The sequence below is a fragment of the Sturnira hondurensis genome, unplaced genomic scaffold (genome assembly GCF_014824575.4).
Source record: "Sturnira hondurensis isolate 20B ecotype Veracruz unplaced genomic scaffold, ASM1482457v3 Scaffold0006413, whole genome shotgun sequence".
NCBI lineage: Eukaryota > Metazoa > Chordata > Mammalia > Chiroptera > Phyllostomidae > Sturnira > Sturnira hondurensis.
The window spans coordinates 21,601,238-21,620,228 of NW_028079044.1; the positions used below are offsets into that span (position 1 = coordinate 21,601,238).

The 18,991-nt window shown below is 47.3% G+C and overlaps 1 protein-coding gene across 2 annotated transcripts in view; it reads right to left on the minus strand.

Moving 5' to 3' along the window:
* LOC118988520 (high affinity cationic amino acid transporter 1) overlaps positions 1-18,991 on the minus strand; it is a 66,683-nt gene that overhangs the window by 4,588 nt on the left and 43,104 nt on the right. For both annotated transcript variants that reach the window (XM_037048217.1, XM_037048218.1), the window contains 10 exons: positions 17,516-17,899; positions 14,554-14,712; positions 12,749-12,920; positions 9,308-9,429; positions 8,478-8,700; positions 7,578-7,717; positions 4,595-4,697; positions 2,724-2,941; positions 2,307-2,473; positions 1,515-1,623 (listed from right to left, as the gene is read on the minus strand). In XM_037048217.1, the coding sequence (XP_036904112.1) occupies positions 1,515-1,623; positions 2,307-2,473; positions 2,724-2,941; positions 4,595-4,697; positions 7,578-7,717; positions 8,478-8,700; positions 9,308-9,429; positions 12,749-12,920; positions 14,554-14,712; positions 17,516-17,885 (1,783 nt within the window). In that variant the 5' untranslated portion in view covers positions 17,886-17,899. The remainder of the gene's footprint in view (positions 1-1,514; positions 1,624-2,306; positions 2,474-2,723; positions 2,942-4,594; positions 4,698-7,577; positions 7,718-8,477; positions 8,701-9,307; positions 9,430-12,748; positions 12,921-14,553; positions 14,713-17,515; positions 17,900-18,991) is intronic.

Sequence of the window (18,991 nt, forward strand, 5' to 3'; positions counted from 1 at the left end):
AGCAGAGAAGGGGCCAGAGGGTAGCAAGGGGGAAGGGTTCCAGGCAGGCAGGCAGAGCAGCCCCAGCAGAGCAAACCTGGCCATACTGCCTGCACCTAGCCTTTCTGCACTTGGAGGAACAACATGACTCTTCAAACAGGGCCAGCAGCAGAGACCCACTGGAAAGCCTCACACCAGGAAAGCCCCTGAGCAGAGGGAACAGCTCAGTTGGGGGCCCCTGGGAGGGATATTAGTTCCTCAGCTTTATCCACTGGCCACCTGGCTGGGGGGTGTGTGGCTGCCGGAGAGGCCAGGGCAGACACTTCAGAAGCTGTACCGCTATGCTGTCCCCTGCCGAAGTGGGGTTTCAGCAGCCCCTGGGTTGCCCTGGATTTCCATGCTGTCTGCATAGTCCCAGCTGCACTTTTTCCCTGTGTAAGTGACTATCACACTGCAGGAGGCATTCAGATCACCTGGGAAGGTATGTACCATAAGAATCCAGTCCAATCCAGTGCTGGGCACTCCAAAAATCTATGGTTAGACCCAGACCTGTCCAGTGACTGTGGTCCAAGGGCCACCCTTACTCTTGTGACATAAGGAGAGCAGGCCTTAAAGGAAAGACTCGGCTACCAAAAAACCAAAAAGCAGCAAATGCCTGGAAGCCAGAAGCTTGCACCGGGGGATGCTAAGAAGCAGGAACCATGTACCTCTGGCAGGAAGAGAGCACCAGGGCCTGAAGTCTCAAGGAGTGGGCACAGTGGGCTGAGCGCAGACTGAGCCAGGTCTCTCACAAAAAGTCTCTACAGGAGTTGCCTGCCAGCTAGACACCAACTTTGAGGGAAGTGAGGGATCCACAGAGTGGGGCAGTCAAGTACCCCCTAGAGTTGGTGCAGCAACAGCTGTCTATTCCAAAGTGTGACAACACAGGACTAAAAGGCCTGGCAGAACCACGGTCCTGAGATTACTGCTCTTATCAGGGATACTGAGGGACATAGGTCAAGGCCAGTCCCCCTGCATCAGCACTCAGCTTAGACATTGAGGGAGAAAACTGAGTTCATCTCCCACAGCCCCTAGAGAGAGACTAGGCCACGGTCAGGCCCAGAGAGGATCATCAACCCCATGGTGACACCCATGCCTCTACAGGCCCGCCAGTGCCCACATCCCACATGGAGATGTGAGGCCCCAACTTTCACACTTGCGGGGAGAAGGACTGATGGGCTGTTGATGGCAGACTCATAGCCTTGGTCTGATTAGCCTCAAGCTCTTGCTCAATGACTAGTTCAGGCAAGAGGCTATTAAAATGAAAAGTACCTGAAAGGAGGAAAGGACCTACCAGGAACTCCTTGTTGTATGAGAGAAAACTGCTGACTACCTGTGTTTCTACTGTGTTTTGAAATCTGAACCAAGGGTGGCTCAGTGACATTAACCATCCAGACAAGTAGCAGGGACATGAGTGGGCAGCAGGGATGGGAGGCCTCAGGAGACACTGGAGTACGGGACATGCTGGTTACAGCGGCACCGATGAACTGACCTACCTATCAACATCCATACTGCAAACCGGACCCACGTGCCTTGGTCCAGCTGCATCATGAGATAGACGTTCACAAAGATGCTCAGGACAGGAAGAACTGGCAGGAAGGGCACCTGCAAAACACAAGGCAGCGGCATCAGTTCTGACAGGCTGAAGAGCATGGAGATGGTGCCTGTTTGAATGATTTAGCAAAACTACCTAGAACACATCATGCACCTGACACTCGTGTGGATCTCTGAGAGTTGTGTGGATGGCCATCTTTACGAGAAGAAGAGGAAGTAGCAGCAACCCCACCCCTGTGCCCCTAGCCCCTCCAACGCAAGCACACCCACATGCGGCAAACCCTAACAGGTGGGAGTTTGGGTCTAAGCAACTAACTGCCAAAGTAAGCTCTATTCCTACTTTCCACTACTGCTGTTTTTCCTCTACAGCAGGGGGCTGGGGCAGAATGGCACTTTACCTCCAAAGTTGAACTATTTTATTATTTGTATAATCTGAAAGTGCAGAAGCCTTAGTCACCTCCAAGCCTGGGTGATGATATGTGGTCCACCAGGACAGCATTTGTGAGAAGCCCTGGGGACCAGGTACGCTCCACCACCTGAGAGCCAGGGGCAAAGAGGGGTATCTTCCTCCAGAGTCAGGTCCTCAGCAAGTACTGTCTGTGCCCACAGTCCCATATTCTCCTGAGACTGACCCGCAAGTACCTCCTGCTGGACACCCAAACTCCTAAGGGAGCCCATGTAGGGACTGTCCCAATAGGTGGTCCCCTGCAGGCCTGGCAGGCGGAGTCACTCACCTTAAACGAGAGCTTGGTCTTGCTCTCAGGCTGTCTCCAGATGATGACCGTGACCACTAAGCATAGGATGGCAGAGCCAACGAGTATAAAGACTGCCCACAACTCCCCGTTTGCAAAAGCCTTCTTTCCCAGCACAGCCACGATGCAGAGGATGATGATAAAAATTGCTGGGAGAGACACAGAGAGAGTGGGAGAGGGAGCTGTGTCTCAGCCATTTCTCAAGTTCCCACAGATACTCTTGGCTCTCTCCAAAGCCTATGGAGAGGGAGGCTGTATGTCTGTAGGTATCACCAACAATGAGGACAGAATAACTGACAGCACAGTCCAGAAGTAAGACCCCCACACCCAGGGACAAGAAACCATGCAGTACCAACAGGCAGGACCCCAGACACATTACAGGGAAGGGGAGGCTCTTACCTATGAGGCTGGTTGAAATGTTCACAATTAACCCAGAGATTTTGGAGGGCTCCATGTTTTTGGGTGAAAGTATACTTTTCAAAGAAAACCTTTCTGCTTCTGGTAAAAAGCCTGTCTGGGAATCGCTGGTGCTCACCAATTCATTCTGGTCTACTTGGTCCAGCTCCTCGGTAGTTCTGGCCATCTGGTATACCATGTTAGGTTGCTCTGGCTGATACCTGCACACGAATGTGACCATTGTGGCATGCAAAAAGATTCATAATAATTCAAGTTCTTAGTAAGCCCTCATGGGTAAGTTGCCCAGGACATAATGCAGCATATGGAAAGATGATGGTCAGAATGACATCTTCTCTGGCAAAGCAGAAACACAGAGAAGAGCTGGGTCCTCTTCTGCTGCTGCTTCTGGCAAAACCCTTCTTGGTGTCTCTGTTTTGAGACCACTTGACCTCCACCGTAAACCAGCCCAGAGAAATGTCCTGAGATGGTTTCTCTAGCTCTGAGAGTAGCACTGGCCCTTGGAAACTTAAGATACTAGGCCACTTCCAGCAAAACTAGGCTGCAGGAAGCTAAATCCACAGACAGAAATAGAAAGCAATAACATTAAGATCCTATTTGGTACAGAGAACTGGAGAAATGTGTCTGCAGGCTGATGGCTTTGAGATATTCTGTTCTCAAGACTTAATTGGATCAATTTATTTTAAAGCTCCAAGTGCCTTGGTATAAATAAATCTACAGAGCTGGGTGAAAGACCCAGCCCATGGCATGATTTCCAAGGCACAACCTACCTGCAAATGGAGCTGTCATTTTAAATGAAGCTCCTTATCTTCTCACTCAAAATGAACAGAGCTCAAATCTTTTCCACCAGTCTCGAAAAATAGAATGCCTTATGAATTTTTTTGCATTTAGTCTAAAAGTAAGCATAAAGATATTCACCATATTTTCACTGATTCACTTCTGTAACACCATTTGGTCAATTAGCAAACTAGTTTTCGCAGATTCTACATGGTCACTACCAAGGCTCAATCTAGGTGTTACCTATGTCATCTGCTGTGCACATTAAAAATGGGATCAATGGCCTTGCAAGTAGAAATACCTAAAAAGAAACAAGAGGCTCTTGCCAGGTGACCAACACTAAGAGTCTCCATGAGTACGTGTTCTCATGCTGAGTGCTACCTAGGGCCATTTCTGGGACTTGGGAAGCAGAACCCTGTCCTTCCAGAGCAAGTGAAACTGGCACCCAGAAGTATGCTGTGGAGGTAGCTGAGACACCAAGCTTAAGCCCAGGGCTGCTCTACTATCTCAACCCAGGGGCTAGCCTGGGCACCCAAGCCTAGAACAGCCAGAACCTGGAAAGTCTTCCCGAACATCAGTCTCAGCCATCCCACACCATATACTGGGACTCCTTCCTCCAGGAGCAGTGCAGTGAAGCATCAGAGCAACCTGAGTTTCAAAGGTCATCCCAGTGACTTCAGTTTCACTGTATTCTCCCAATTTCTACCAGGGCCAGTCCCAAGACCCCTCTGTCCCAAGAACCTGGCCCACACTGTAAATATTACCCAAGCCTTCAAAACATCTGATCCCAGGAACTAGGCCCAGCAGTTGAGCTGAGAACCTGTCTTGACTCTCCCAACATCCAGACAGAAAAATGAGGGTGTAAGACAAGAGGAAGGTGAGGCTATCCCTGACTTTTTGCAAGGATGTTCTCTGTAACTAGGCTCTCAACCACCAGATCCCACCCTCTCCTGGGGAGTTCCCAAAGGAGTTATCAATAACCTAAAATTTATACTGTCTAAACCATTAATCTGGACTGCTAAGTGGCTAGCAGGGTTCATGGGCATTTCTGTCATGGGACCCAGAGAAGCCATACATACCGTAAGACCAACACACAGGCAGCCACCAAAGAGTAAGCCAGGAGAGTGCCGATGGACATGAGGTCCACCAAGTCCTTCAGGTCAAAGAGAAAGGCCATCACAGCTGGGGAGAAAAGCATCAGGATCCATGGATGGTCCTCTACACGTACTGACATCCAGAACCACCACCCACTTGTGATCCAGAGCACATGAGAGGTGCTGCTTTTTCTTGCACCCCACACACCCATCCCTTTCCTTGGAAAGACACTTAAAGGAAGAAAAGCTCAGGATTAAATCATATACAGTCCTCAACAGATGGTAACTTTGCAAGCTATTCCAACACTACAGACAGAGAAACTGAAGTTCAGACTCATTGGAACAGTTACCTAAGGTCACACAGCCAGTATGTGAAAAAGTCAGAATTTGAACTAGGTTCTTGTGAGTCCGAGTCCAGTGTTTCTTCCTTTCCAACATGCTGGCTCAGAGACAAGCCATGTTCATCCATCCATCCATCCACCCATCATCTGCCTGGCACTCACTGAAAGCATGGTATACACCACTGAAGGTAAGAAAAGTATCTGGCATATCATCCAAAATATATTAATTGGTTAGCAACAGTGATGAGGAGGTGGCTGAGGGCGGATGAGGCTCCTGACACAGACAGTTGAGCATGGAAATCAGTGTTACTTCCCAACAATCTCAGTGCCTTCACCATGACCACACTTTAGAAAAAACCCACATGCATGCTTATTTTAAAATCCTTTGTACTTTTTCAGAGTGTGTGTGTGTATTTGTGTGGGGACACAGGTTGCTTTCCATTCAAACAATAACTTGGCTAGGTCTATTTGGGGGTATTTTCAAATCATTCACAATCAAGGCAAGTTAAAACATAAACACAAAACCACTGCTTTCCCACAAATACTTCTCAAGCCCCTGTAAATCACTGCAGCTAAAAAAATGTAAATTGTGAATAAATAATAGGATTTAAGAGCAGAGAAGACCATCTGAGTAATTAGAGCAGTGTCCAACCGTGCATGCCACCGGCGCCTACATCCCCACTCACAGAAAAGCTTGAGACAAATCTCCATGTGAAGTCATTTTAGAGAGCCTAACACTTTTTTACACTCCAACCAAATAAAATGAAGAGAAAATCTTCAGTTTGATGAATATACTTTATAGTCACTTTAATGATTATAGTTTCATCTCCCTTCACCAGCAAAGAAAGGAAATTAAGGACAGTCTTTAATATGTTCAAATTACATGTAAATACTGAAAAAATCTTCAGTTTCCAATGCCTTAATCCCTTAAATATATCAGTCATATTCTGACAAATAGTGTTCCTTAACCTGACCACTGTGATCACTCTCAGGAATGTAGAATTATAGGACAAACTTGGTAAATAATAAAAAACTAGGTTTCTTTCATTATATAATGTTAATCAACAAAATGAAGCACACTTTGCTAAGGGCATAAGTACTATTAATAACAACTCATCCATTTAAGATAGTCAAAGGTCTTACCAATGGCCATTTGACAAATCCCTGTGGTACAAACTGTGACCAATGTCACGTGTCCTAATTTATGAAAAAACCTGCTGCCCTACTACTCACAGCCTGGAAGGAGCCAGAGTCTTTGGCATACAAACAAACCAGAAAGAAAGCACAAGCCAGCTTTACACTACGGTGTGCTTCCGACTTTCACCTCTCTGTGTCTCCACTTCCACATCTGCACAATGGGATCACATTGCCTCTCGAGTTATGAAATGCAATCATTAAAAGAGGAAACATAGATAACAAACAGCATGTGGTACATGTGCAAATAAATTTCTGTTCCTCCTCCTTAATCCAGGGCCCGTGGAATATCACATAGACCAGGAGTCCCCAGTCCCTGGCCTGTTAGGAATGGGGCCGCACAGCAGGAGGTAAGCAGCAGAGGACCAAAACTTCATCTGCTTTACAGCTGCCCCCCTGTCATTCACATCACCACCTGAGCTCCGCCTCCTGTCAGATCAGCAGCAGCATTAGGTTCTCATAGGAGCACAAACCCTACTGTGAACTGTGCATGCAAGAGATCTAGACTGCGTAGTCCTGGTGAGACTCTAATGACTGATGATCTGAGGTGGAGCTGAGACTGTGATGCTAGTGCTGGGGAGCGGCTACAAATACAGATTATCGGTAGCAGAGAGGTGTGAGCGCATGGAGACCATAATAAATCAGCTGCTTGCAGACTCATATCAAAACCCTCTCAGTGAGGGGGAAGTGGCAGTTAAGCTGCATCTGGTGACTGGCTATAAAGCCAATCCCACCCCTCTGCCCCAGTCTGTGGAAAACCTGTCTTCCACAAAACCAGTCCCTGGGCCCAAAAGGTAGAGGACTGCTGACATAGACTCAAGGCGTTTTTCAGTCCACGATGTCATCTGTCAAAATCAAGCTCTTGGTGAGGAACCTCACGTTTGGTAAGATAAATATCCTCTGGGGCTGCCATTATTTATGTACCTAAGGCAAATGGCTTCAGCAGCAGCACTTTCAATATCTCCTGGGGAAAAAGTAGTACATCTTATACAGCACTAACCACAAGGGTCTCTCGCTTCCCAGAGAATTCACGAGCATAGATACAAGGACACTAAATTTTCAGTAATAACACATAGTCTCACTTGGCTTCTAAATGCATGGAGATGTCATCTCACCAAAGTTTTCTCAGGGACACTCAGACACAGAGAGGACCAATGGCTTTGAGGGACCATGTGTGTCCTAAGCTCTGGCCAATGAGAGGATAATAACAAAATTCAAACTTTTTGGAAATTCCACCACATCTCTGTAGCCACTGGCCTCTGCTACAGGGTAGTCACCTTGCAACAAACCAGGTTCTAAGGGTAAAAACTGAATGTTAAAAAGACCAGTTAAAACTTCTCATGGGCCACAGTATAATTCAGGACATTACCCTAAGAAGTAATAATAACTCAACTGTTGAAATATTTATGTGTGAAATTATTTCCAGTTCTTACCAGCAATGGCACCTGAGGTTAATGTGGCAATTATTGGTGTTTTGGTTCTATCGTTGATTTTGGCCAAAAATTTAAATAGCAGTCCATCTTCAGCCATGGCATAGATAACTCGAGGCATGGGAAACATGGAACCCAAAAGGCTAGGAAGAAGGAAAAGGCAAAAGCATCAGTAAGATGAGCTTACCAGGAATCAAGGCACCAGCATCCAACCAAGCCCAGTTGACCTCTGGGGAGTGGGGACCCTGAGTTCTCCCCAAGGGCTCATGCCAGCCAGGCTGGGTGAGGCTCATGCTAAAGACTCAGAATTCCACATACCAGCCCCTCAAAAAGCACTTACTCTGAGTTTGTGTAAGTATAAGAATGGGAAAGGCCTAGCAAACAGCACAAACCAACTTACCGTTTTTCTGGAAGGGAAATCTCATATTTATTCTTGCAGTTATTTCCAGCTAAATCAAGCAGAAAATAAAAGAATCTCTACATCCATGAGGATGTCTCTGGTAAATCAATATTTACCATATAGTTACTGTTCATAGGTTTAGCAGGAAACAGCAGGGGCAAAGCGCCCTTCACTAAAAGGCACTCACTCCCTTTTTCAAGGTCACCTCTGCTTGACAGCCAGACTGAGGCCAAAATGCAGTGTTCAAAAAGCTGGCCTGATCCAGTAGCCAAAATTGGGAACAGAAAACCAGTCCCTTGCTGAGCAGATGACAGCCTTGGGTTCTTCAAGAAGATCAATAACATAATTGAGTCTTGGCTGATTAATAGCAATAATAAGGGAGAAACCACAGAATCAAAATTGGGGTTACTGGCTCCATTTCCAGGGAAAAAGGTAATTTTAACAGCAAATCTGCACAAACAGCTTTACTTAGCCCCCCACACTCGATGCCTGAGAATCCTCACCTGGTAGACAGAGCACAGAGGGAGCCAACAGCCACTGCGTACTTGGCGCCTTCCCATCCTACGTGCTTGAAGGCGTCAGGCAGGGGGCTGTCCTTGTCCAGGCACAAGTACGGCATCATGAGTGTGAGGGCAGCCGACACCCCGAAATAGGCGATGAAGCAAATCAGGAGGGAGGCGACAATGCCCACAGGAATGGCCTTCTGGGGGTTCTTGACTTCTTCACCTAGAAGCAGCCAGGAGTCAGCCCAGGAGGTTGAGGTGGTGAGGGGTACCCCACAAACCACAAGGCCCCAGGCCTTTCAGCATCCAAGGAGTCTATGCCATCACAAATGACCACCACCGAACTCAGGTCTATGGGGGCCAGGGTCTGCTGGGCTCTGGAAACATGGGGTGGCCCCTGCAACACAGACCAGATGACCGCTAGGCCCCAGATGGTGTTCTTGACTGTTCTGTCATGGTTCTGACAAGGAAAAGACTTGCTTCCTTTGGCGGGAGATTTGGGAGGCACGATGGAACCTAGACTTTTCAATTTGCCAGGATGACAGTATTTTTAATGGCCTCGTGTCTCCAAATGATGCACAGATGTGAAGTCAGGCTGTGGCCTGGGCTGTCATTATCTCACTTGTTCTAGCAGGACAGTTAGTCACACTCCTGCCGCAGCTTCCTGTCAGGAACTTCCCCTCAGGGAAGTAATAAGGGTGGGGAAGATTATCAGGAAGCTGCAATTTACAAGTTACTCCTGTGTGAAAGCTCGGCAACCAGCACAGGCACACAGGAAGGGAGACAGTGACCCGTGGGGTCACAGGAGGACCAGAGGTGGGTAGGCGTACCTGTGGTGGCGATGCAGTCAAAGCCCACAAAGGCATAAAAGCAGGTTGCTGCTCCTGATAGGACACCAGAGAACCCGAAGGGCATGAAGCCCCCAAAACCGAATCTCCCTGCCTTTGTGTCACTAGAAAAAAAGAGCCAAAACAAAGATCACAGCACCAGTTTCATTATTCCAGTCACCACCCGACTTAAACCCACTGCTCCAGCCCTCAGTATGTGACCCCAGACAGCTGTCACCAACCACCACATCCCAACTCTGTGGGCAATAGGATCCCCAATTTGCATGGCCTAGAGCTGTAAGGGTGTGTACTAAGCCCTTTCCAGAGGTGCCTTATAAATATTGACTTGGAGTAGGGGTGGAATGTAGGAACTGTGATGGGCTGTCCAGCAGGAAAGAGGGAAAAACCAAGAGCAGCCTCTCCTCCAGAACCCTAGAGAAAGATATGAAGCCATGCAGTGCAGGGGCCCCAGACCTAGGAACAAAATGCAAAAAGCCTCCATATTTACCAGCAATTTAGGTCTCAAAACAAGCATTTCCAAAGACACTGAGACTTGAAGAGTGGTTTGTTTTAGTCAACAAAAATGCTTCCAAAGCACCCACATGCTCAAGGTAAACAATTGGGATGCTTCATGGGTAAGGACTTCAAACATATCTGTTGAACCTTAAAGTCCTTGAAGATCCAGAAAATAGACCCAATGGATCAAAACCTGTGACTCTAGACACTAAGCTTCAACAAGGGGCACTTCACTCCTCCGGCCCTATCTGGGTGGCCATCTGTGACATCAGTCTACCTCAGGCCCTGCCTGGCACCAAGTAATCTTGAACCTCCACCACCTGAAGAGCAGCCCCACTCGTTCCAGTCTGAGAAAGGGCAGCTCCAACTCCTCAACACGGAGCCCCAGAGGACACTCACAGCTCCCCATCAGCCCTCCCCACTCAGCTGACTGCCCCTCACACAGACCACTTCACCCCTCGACCTGAGAACAGGAATGAGAGAGAATATTCCAGTCCTATGAACACCGATGCACTGAGGCCGGGTTAGCAACTCATTTTGGCAAATTCGTTTTCAGTGGGATTTACCAACTGACTAATAAAACTGACAAACAATTTGGACCCAATTACTTTCTAACAGGAAACAAGACTTTTCCTGATTCCTTAGGAATAGTTACATTTTTCAGTTCCAGAAGATGCCATGGAGCCACTGGGACTTACTGTGGTGCAGTAGCAATGTGAGGGAAACCTCAACAAATACACAAGTGATAGATGTGGGTGAAATTTCACCAGATTCAAATGGAAGCTAGTCATTTTAAAGTGCGACTGAAGTAAACCATCAAAAAAGGTACAAAAAAGGCAGCCCAGGACAGTTAAGTCAGCAAGGAGCAGTCCACAATCTACACTGTCTCCCAGGTGCCTGGCGGGCAGCCACTCCTGGGTCCATGAATCACAAAGAACTGCCTCCGAACCCATGCAGGATGGAGCCCCTCCATGCTGTATGGTTTCACTGGGAAATGCTTCAGTACTTCAGAGAGACAAACAGTTTCATGTAAGACTGTGTGGCCATCGTCAGAAACACAAATCTACAGCTGGTAAACTAAAAAAAAAAAAAAAGGGGAAATCTTACAGGTTTTAATAAAATGAGTAAGCGAGCTATGTCCCTGTCCCAGTGCACTCTACCTCTTATGGTGGCTGGCTCGCAGCCCCCCATGGCTGTGTCTCTAGGGCTGGGCAACACACGCCACTCTGTCTGGGAGGCGGTACAGCCCATCATTGCTAGGACACACAGCATGAAGATGACCAATGAGAGCAAATACCACAGCTCGCACAAACAACCTCTTCATAGAAACAAAAAAATGAAATCTTGACTGACAACCAGGAATCCTTTAATCCCTGACCTGTGAAGCAACCAGTAAGATAGGAAGCGTCTGCTCAAAGTTTTCAGTTGACTATTTCTTCAAAGCATTGTTTGAGTTGGCTTTACTCCAACCTCAGTGAATGGGCACTGAGAAATGTGGCATAAATTGGTGAGGAATGCTTGGGAAAATATATTAAAAGTCCTCATTTCTCTGTAACAGGATTTAGTTCTCAAAAGAAAGGCCCTTTTTATTTGAAATGTTAACCATATAATATGGGGGTTAGTGAAGTTTCATATGTTTAATTCAATAGCTTCCTGTTTGCACTCCGGTCATGAACTAGACACACATCAGTGCCTGCCCATTAATCAGACCACTCAGTGGATGCCTAGCTTGTAACAACCAGCAGCCAGGTTGGCATATGGCCACTAAGACCCCAGTGTCTCAGCCTCCCTTGCAGCTAGCTGTGGCTGCCTACTGAATTCTGGACAGGGGAATGTGAGCAGAAGGGACGTGTGTCTTGAAGATCTGTCCTGAAAAGCACTGGGAACACTCTGCTCCACACTTGCCCCCTCTCTGGAACAGCTGGATCATGCCAGTGCCCACGGCCCAGCTCTGACCCAGTGGATGAGGGCAACATCCTCAGAGATGACAGGACAGCCAGATGCACAATCTGGGCCCCGGAAAGCTGATGTACCACAGCACTGGCCAGCCAACCAAACTGCTCATTTCAGGACCTGAGACGTCATTTTAAAGCCATTGCATTTTAGAAAAGTCTCTTTATTTGAGCAGTTTAACCTTTAGCCGTAGTTAAAATAGACTCATAGATAAAATCAAACTCCCTGTTCTCCAGCCTGGGATCCTAAGTTTCACCTGAAAATCTGATGAGAAAATTAAAAAGATACATTATAATTTTTTTGGTTTTGTGTCCTAGATAATACCAGTTTGTTGTTGAGGGGTCACTGCAAGGCCTGAAATGGCAGAGGGCTGCGAGCAGTCCTGTCACCAGCTTCACCTGGGGTCCTGAGCCAGAGAGGCATCAGGAGGACGGGGCCACTGCTTTCCAGAGCTGACGCCACCTGAGTCATGTGTGGGCAACAGAGGCGATCACGATGACACTTTGAAAGTCACTCTGAAAACCTTTGTAAAAGCCCATGATAAAAGCTCCACATATTTCTTTTTCAGTGTTATTGAGTATTTCAATTAAAGTGGTATCACCACAGAATCACAGAGAAAATCTTTTCTGATCACAAAACTCAGAAGAAGGTCATGAAACAGAATATGGGGGAAAAGAGATTACTTGGCGAGTCTGACAGTGATCTTCCACTGTGTCCATTTTGGAACTGGAGGAAGATTTTGTTTTGCCCAGTAGCACCCTGACATACGATGTTCTGTATAGTAGAGGGAAACAAAACTTAACACAAATCCAAACCAATAAAACACCCTCAGCTACTTCACTACAAAAAAAAATTAACAAAATATCCAAATTCAAGTCACATTATAAAAGAAAGACTCATATAGTTCTAGCCAATTCCATCCCTCAAATACACAAACAGCCATGTGCCAAAATGAGAACAGAAAAAACAACTCACTTGCCGCACAAGTGACCAGTTGTGTTCTGGAAATCCTCCTCCACGAGCTGCCAGTTTTTAAGTGATCCTTTCACAAATCCTGACACCATGATGAAGCCCAGGACCAGAACGTTGACACAAGTGAATATTTTGTTGACCATGGCTGATTCTTTCACACCAAGAGTTAAAAGTCCTGAAATGTTCATATATAGGAAACATTGAGTGTTAACCTCATACCAGGTGAATCCCTCCTGGGATGGAGACAGGGGCGAAGACGACAACTTAAGAAGAAACCACATGGAATCCAATCTCGGAAGACTTCTGTGAGGGGCTGAATTCATGACCTTTCTAGTGGCAGTGAGCAAAACAACCGAAGTCCTGGGGTGTTTAATAATGGTTCGAGGATGCCATCCGGGGGCACCAGGGGATATCAGAGCCCCGTAGGGGATGAAGCGAGCTCTTCATCCCTGTACCCTCCCTTCACTAAAGTATGTTACTGAGAATGGCCCTCAGGAGCAGGATTTTATTTTCTCCAAGGCAGAGACATTTTGCTCAGTTTCCTGGCAGAATGAGCTTTTCAGATGAGAAAATTACTCAGGTTGACTTGGGGAGGTTAGCAGTATCAGCAACACTAAGTGTCTGTGGTTGTAGAGCCACCGCCCTGCACGGTCCCTTTGAATTTGGTGCATGGCAAACACGAAGTCAGACCAGCTTGTAAACTCACATAAAAAAAAAAAAAAACGTCAAGTGATAAAGACGCCTGGGAACCACATGATGGCGCAGAACCACCTTGGCATAAACGCACCATCTGTGGAGTTCTGTGGCACACTCAGCTGGGCAAGAAAAGTGGCATGATAAGGTGCCCAGGACACACGACCACCATTTATGATTAGAGATAGCTACTCTGCCATGTATGTCTTTTATACATTTTAAAATAAAAATGCTAACTTAATAGATTGAACTCTGAAATGCAAGCATAAGAAGAGAATGGAGCAATTCATCCCAGAGAACAGGACACCACACTCTGCGGTGTTTGTCCTTCCACGTCCCTCCCTCTTATGTTTATGAAAAATCTGAGTAGTGCAGACTTAACTTCTGACACACGCTCCTGCCAACTGGACCAGAAATACTGCTGAGACTGGCATGGCAAAATGATTTCAATTACACAGAGGGCAAAATGACACAGGTTGTTTTTAAAACCCATGCAAGGTTTCCTAACCTCAAAAGATAAGTTATCGCATTTTAATTTAATGTTTATGACAACAAAACTCCCACCCACAGATAAATGTCAGTTAAGAAGCAGCTGCCAATCAGTCGTGGGCGAATGCCATCTGAAATTTTTCAATTCTGCACACACAACCATGTCACAAAACATATTTACTTAAAGGGCATCGTGACGCCCAGTAGGTGTGAAAGCACCAGAGGGGTCTCAGACAGCAGTCAGCGCTCCCGACAGACCTCGTTCCTCCACACTGACCTAGCGACTGAACCCCAGCTTTCCTTTCCCAGTGGTCATCATGGGGTCAACAGAGTGTGTTCCCAGGCCATCTGCACAGAAAGCCTGCAGTACTAACAAATCTTACTCCATAGTCACATAAACACCCAAGGGTTCCCTTTTAGCTAAATGATACACAAACCTATGTGACTCTATTAGAAGCCACTAAGGCAAAAAAGGATGTCTGCACTAATCACAAGAGGAGGAGGAGGGGGAGGAGGGGAACATGGGGGAAAGGAGAAAGAAAAAAGGAAGAAAACCTAATGCGAGCCTGCCTTATACCTTGGGCCCCTCCCTCCAACCTGGTGGCTTTCTCACTGTGTGACTGTACCTGTTAAGATGAGAATTATAATCACAGCAAAGATGTCTGGGTTTTCAGCCAGCACTCCAGGGAGCTTCAGAGCCATGTGTGTTCGAGAGAACTCCCCGATGGGTTTGCCAATCAGCTCATCAAATGTTGCACTCCAGGCTCTTGCCACGCTTGAAGTACCTGTCACAAAACACACCCACCAGAAGAAAGTGAAAGAAAGCAGTTTCCAGAGCATTTTTCATCCAGCTGGACATTCACAGAACCCATGTGTGTGATCACAGACAGCACACAAGACTCTGCAGCAGCAGCCAGACCTCAGCATATGTGAACTCAGAAGTTCAGCGCAAAGTCCGAGAAAGCTTCTAGGGCCTGGAAAAACATGCATTTCCCACCATGACCCAATACACACATGTATGTGTGTTTCAAATATTTAACCAAGTTATTAACAAAAGTTTTATAAAACATGTTACCTTGGCACCTGAGAGGCACTCAGACAGTGTTTATTCAATTCTACCCATTTGATTTCATCACAAACAGAAACACTGATGGCAAGCCATGAAACGGATGGCACGATGTACTCTCCAGTTGCAGTGAGCTGTGTGCACCTTGCTCAGAAGCTCCTTTTCCAAGACCATCCTGGAGAACACTGCTCTCCCAGCAGAGAAGACCAGGGACATGGTACGTGGCTGACCCTCACCTCTGCCGTCTGCCACTCTGTGCCTGACCCTGAGCTCATACCCACAGGCCTCCAAGCACCTGCCAGCAGACAAAGTGCTCTCTATTCTTCCCGCACCCCGGCCACGAGGAATGCAAAGGGAGGCAGAACTCCCAGTGCCAACAATGGCTGACTGGGCACACTGTCCCTCCCTCCCTGCTCCCTTTCTGTCTCAATCTGAATCAAGTCTGCTTGTCCAGTGCTGTTCCTCAGGAAATGTCACCAAAATTCCAATATTCACATAGAGCATTTTTCTTTCCTTTCTCCAAGGGGCCTTGCCGGTAACTGTGGTCTGGGTGACCCCCAGGAGTCTGCCACAGTGATCTGCTGAGACTCAATTTTGCTGTTTGGTCTCATGATAAGTAACCTTCCAATGGCTCAAAAATCAAACCACATTTCTTCATGCTGAGCCGCCCGCCTATTATGAAATCTGTCCGTCAAGGCCACAATCCAGCAAAGAAACATGGTCTCCCATCTGGCCCAGAGGCTGGCTCACTGCTGACCGGGATCCTGAACCCCATCCAACTGGCTAACAGGGCCTGCTGGGCCTCCCTGACCCCGGTTCTGAGTCAGGGATTTAAAACCCTATGTTGGCCAAGAAAACTGCCCTCCCCAACAGCTAAGGCTGAGAGGTCCCTACAGTGACACGTGACATGCGCATGATCCCACACCAGCAAGTGGTGCTCTGGCAAAGATGCATTATCTGGGGTCTGGAAGTATGAGGCCTCATGCTCTCTCGTGCCTTGAGCCCAGATAAATCCTCTGGAAACACAACAGTCCATTTAAAATAGCCGCATTCCCACCAGGAAAATCCAGCATGTGCGAGTGTCTGCACTTGTTTCAGAGTTGGGCTGAGAAAACCATGGGGTGAATTTTGTTCTGGAGGTTACAAGAGTAAGCAGTGTCGGCCCCGAGCAGATGCCACAGGGCTGAAAGGAAAGGTGGCCTGGGCGTGTGGTGGCGGGCGGCCCTTGGAGGCCCAGACCCAGGGGCTGAGAGGCTGTACTCAGCTCCACACCTGACGTTCCCAGGACCTGCGTGGCTCAACTTACTACATCTTACTATCTTTTGATAATATCACAAAACGCCTGTTAAATATAAATGGAATGTTTAATGGATATTTGTATTTCCACTTTTGTGAATTGGCCATTCAAATTCTTTGGTGCTTCTTTTGTTCATGTGTTTGCTTCAATAGAATGACATGCAACCATTAGGAATAATACTATGGAAAAAANGTTGGGCTGAGAAAACCATGGGGTGAATTTTGTTCTGGAGGTTACAAGAGTAAGCAGTGTCAGCCCCGAGCAGATGCCACAGGGCTGAAAGGAAAGGTGGCCCGGGCGTGTGGTGGTGGGCGGCCCTTGGAGGCCCAGACCCACGGGCTGAGAGGCTACACTCAGCTCCACACCTGACGTTCCCAGGACCCGCATAGCTCAACTTACTACATCTTACTATCTTTGATAATATCACAAACGCCTGTTAAATATAAATGGAATGTTTAATGGCTATTTGTATTCCCACTTCTGTGAATTGGCCATTCAAATTCTTTGGTGCTTCTTTTGTTCATGTGTTTGCTTCAATAGAATGACATGCAACCATTAGGAATAATACTATGGAAAAAAGGTGAACACTGTGAAAAATGTTTACTATGTATCATTATATAAATAGACATACTGTGCCAAAAACACGCATCTCATGAAGAGAGATTGTCTTTTTCCTCTGTTGTGTCCTCAATATCTACCAAAATGCCTTGCACAGAGCCAGTGCTCAGTAAGTATTTGTCATGAATGAATGAATGAGAGAATTCATGACTCTCATTTCTCAGATTTTACTTTCTTCTTTGTGCTTTTCAATATTCCACCCATCTTTCAGTGTCCATAATGAATTTACCCTAGTACTAAAAACAAAAAACAGAAAACAAAAAACCCAAAGAGACAAAAAAATAACTAAAAGAGACTAAATCCTTTTTAAGTAATTAGAAACATCTCACCGGCTCTACGTCTGTCACATTAATGGGAACGACCTCCTTGTTGGCTTGGCTTGTCCCCACTAAGCCCTGATACACTTGCCCATGAACCCCCAAGAGCACAGACCAGAGAGGCAGCGGAGTCCATAAGGCTGCCTCCACCTTTTGTAAAAGGAAAATGGAAGATGGACAAAAGTCAGGCAAAGAGGGAGCTCTCGGGGAGAAGCTAGGGTCTATTTGAGAGCAAAGTGGTGCATCTGCCCGTGATTGGGAGGTGAAAACAACAGAAGAGGGGGACTCACCAATGATGTAGGAGAGAATGAGGTTCCACCCTGTAATGAAGGCCCAGAGCTCCCCAACAGTGACGTAGCTGTAGAGGTAAGCCGAGCCGGTCTTGGGGACACGCGCACCGAACTCGCCGTAACAAAGGCCAGCCAGCACCGAGGCCAGAGCAGCAATCAGGAAGGAGATGACGATGGCAGGGCCCGCATTCTCGCGTGCCACAGCTCCAGCCAGAACGTACACACCAGCGCCCAGCGTGCTGCCCACCCCCAGCGCCACCAGGTCAAAGGTGTTCAGGCAGCGGGACAGCCGGCTCTCTTCATGGCTGCAGTCCACCACCTTCCGCCTCAGCATCTGCTGACCCAGGCTGCACAGCACTTTGCACCCCATCCTGCTGATCAAATCTGCCGAGGAGAGAGAACAGGCATGACATTGTAGTCACCCCTTTCACCCTTCACCCCTTCACCCCTCTGGTCACAATAATAGTACAACCAGGTCCCTGTTGTCATTAACTGCTAAAATGTTTTCAGTCTCAGAATCCCCCAGTCAGGACCCCACCTAGGAGTTCTCCAGCCTGAGGCTTGCTCGGGCAGAGCACACAGAAACATGTGGGGCCAGGACCCTGATGACTTCACCCCGGGCTCTCTGAGCGGCCGCCTTCCTCTCAGTTCTGGCGGAAACTCTGTGGGCAGGAACTCTGGAGTACCGGAAGCAAACATCAGGGACACTGTTCCTGCCCTTGACAGTCATGCAATTTACCGGAAAAGACAAGATGCCATCCTAAGTGTACCACTGGGGATGCAAACCAAGCCATCCTTTAATTCATTATTAAAACCCATAGGCCAATGACAATGTTATTTAGACCTTTATGGAATCATCTGGGGGCAAGGACCAAGCTGTTTCCATTTTTAAGTTAACCCAGAGTTAGGCCCATAGCAGAAAAATGTCATATTATTAGATGTTTGGGCTTTTCATAACTGTTACTACTCCGGGAATTACTTTTTAACTCAAATGTTAGCCTTATGTGTACGAGACACTTCTGAGCACATGCTGAGAGAGAGAGCGCATATTCACATAATGGGTCATGCCACCCACTCCTCACAGGGGACACAGCCACAAGGGCCCCAGGGTGCCAGCTCAGCATTTAAATGGCCCTCCTGTAATGCAGGGGCCAACCCTGCCTGTTTGGTTGGCCTGGCTTCCACCTTTAAGGAGGTGGGACTAAAGTCTGCACCCTGAAGGGTGGGCTGCCTATAGTAATTTCCTTCCAAAGAGGATGATCTGGAAAGGGGAGAGAAATGAATGACTTTGCAGTGGAGAAATGAACAGTCAACATCAACGGTCGCAGTCCTGCTGATGGTGTGATGTGATGAGAAGGACACCTCACCTTGGTGACCTTCACACTCAAACCCAGAGCCCAGTCTCATCAGGAGAGAAACACCAGACGAGTCAGATGAGCAGCACTCTACAAAACACCTGACCAACACTCCTCGAAA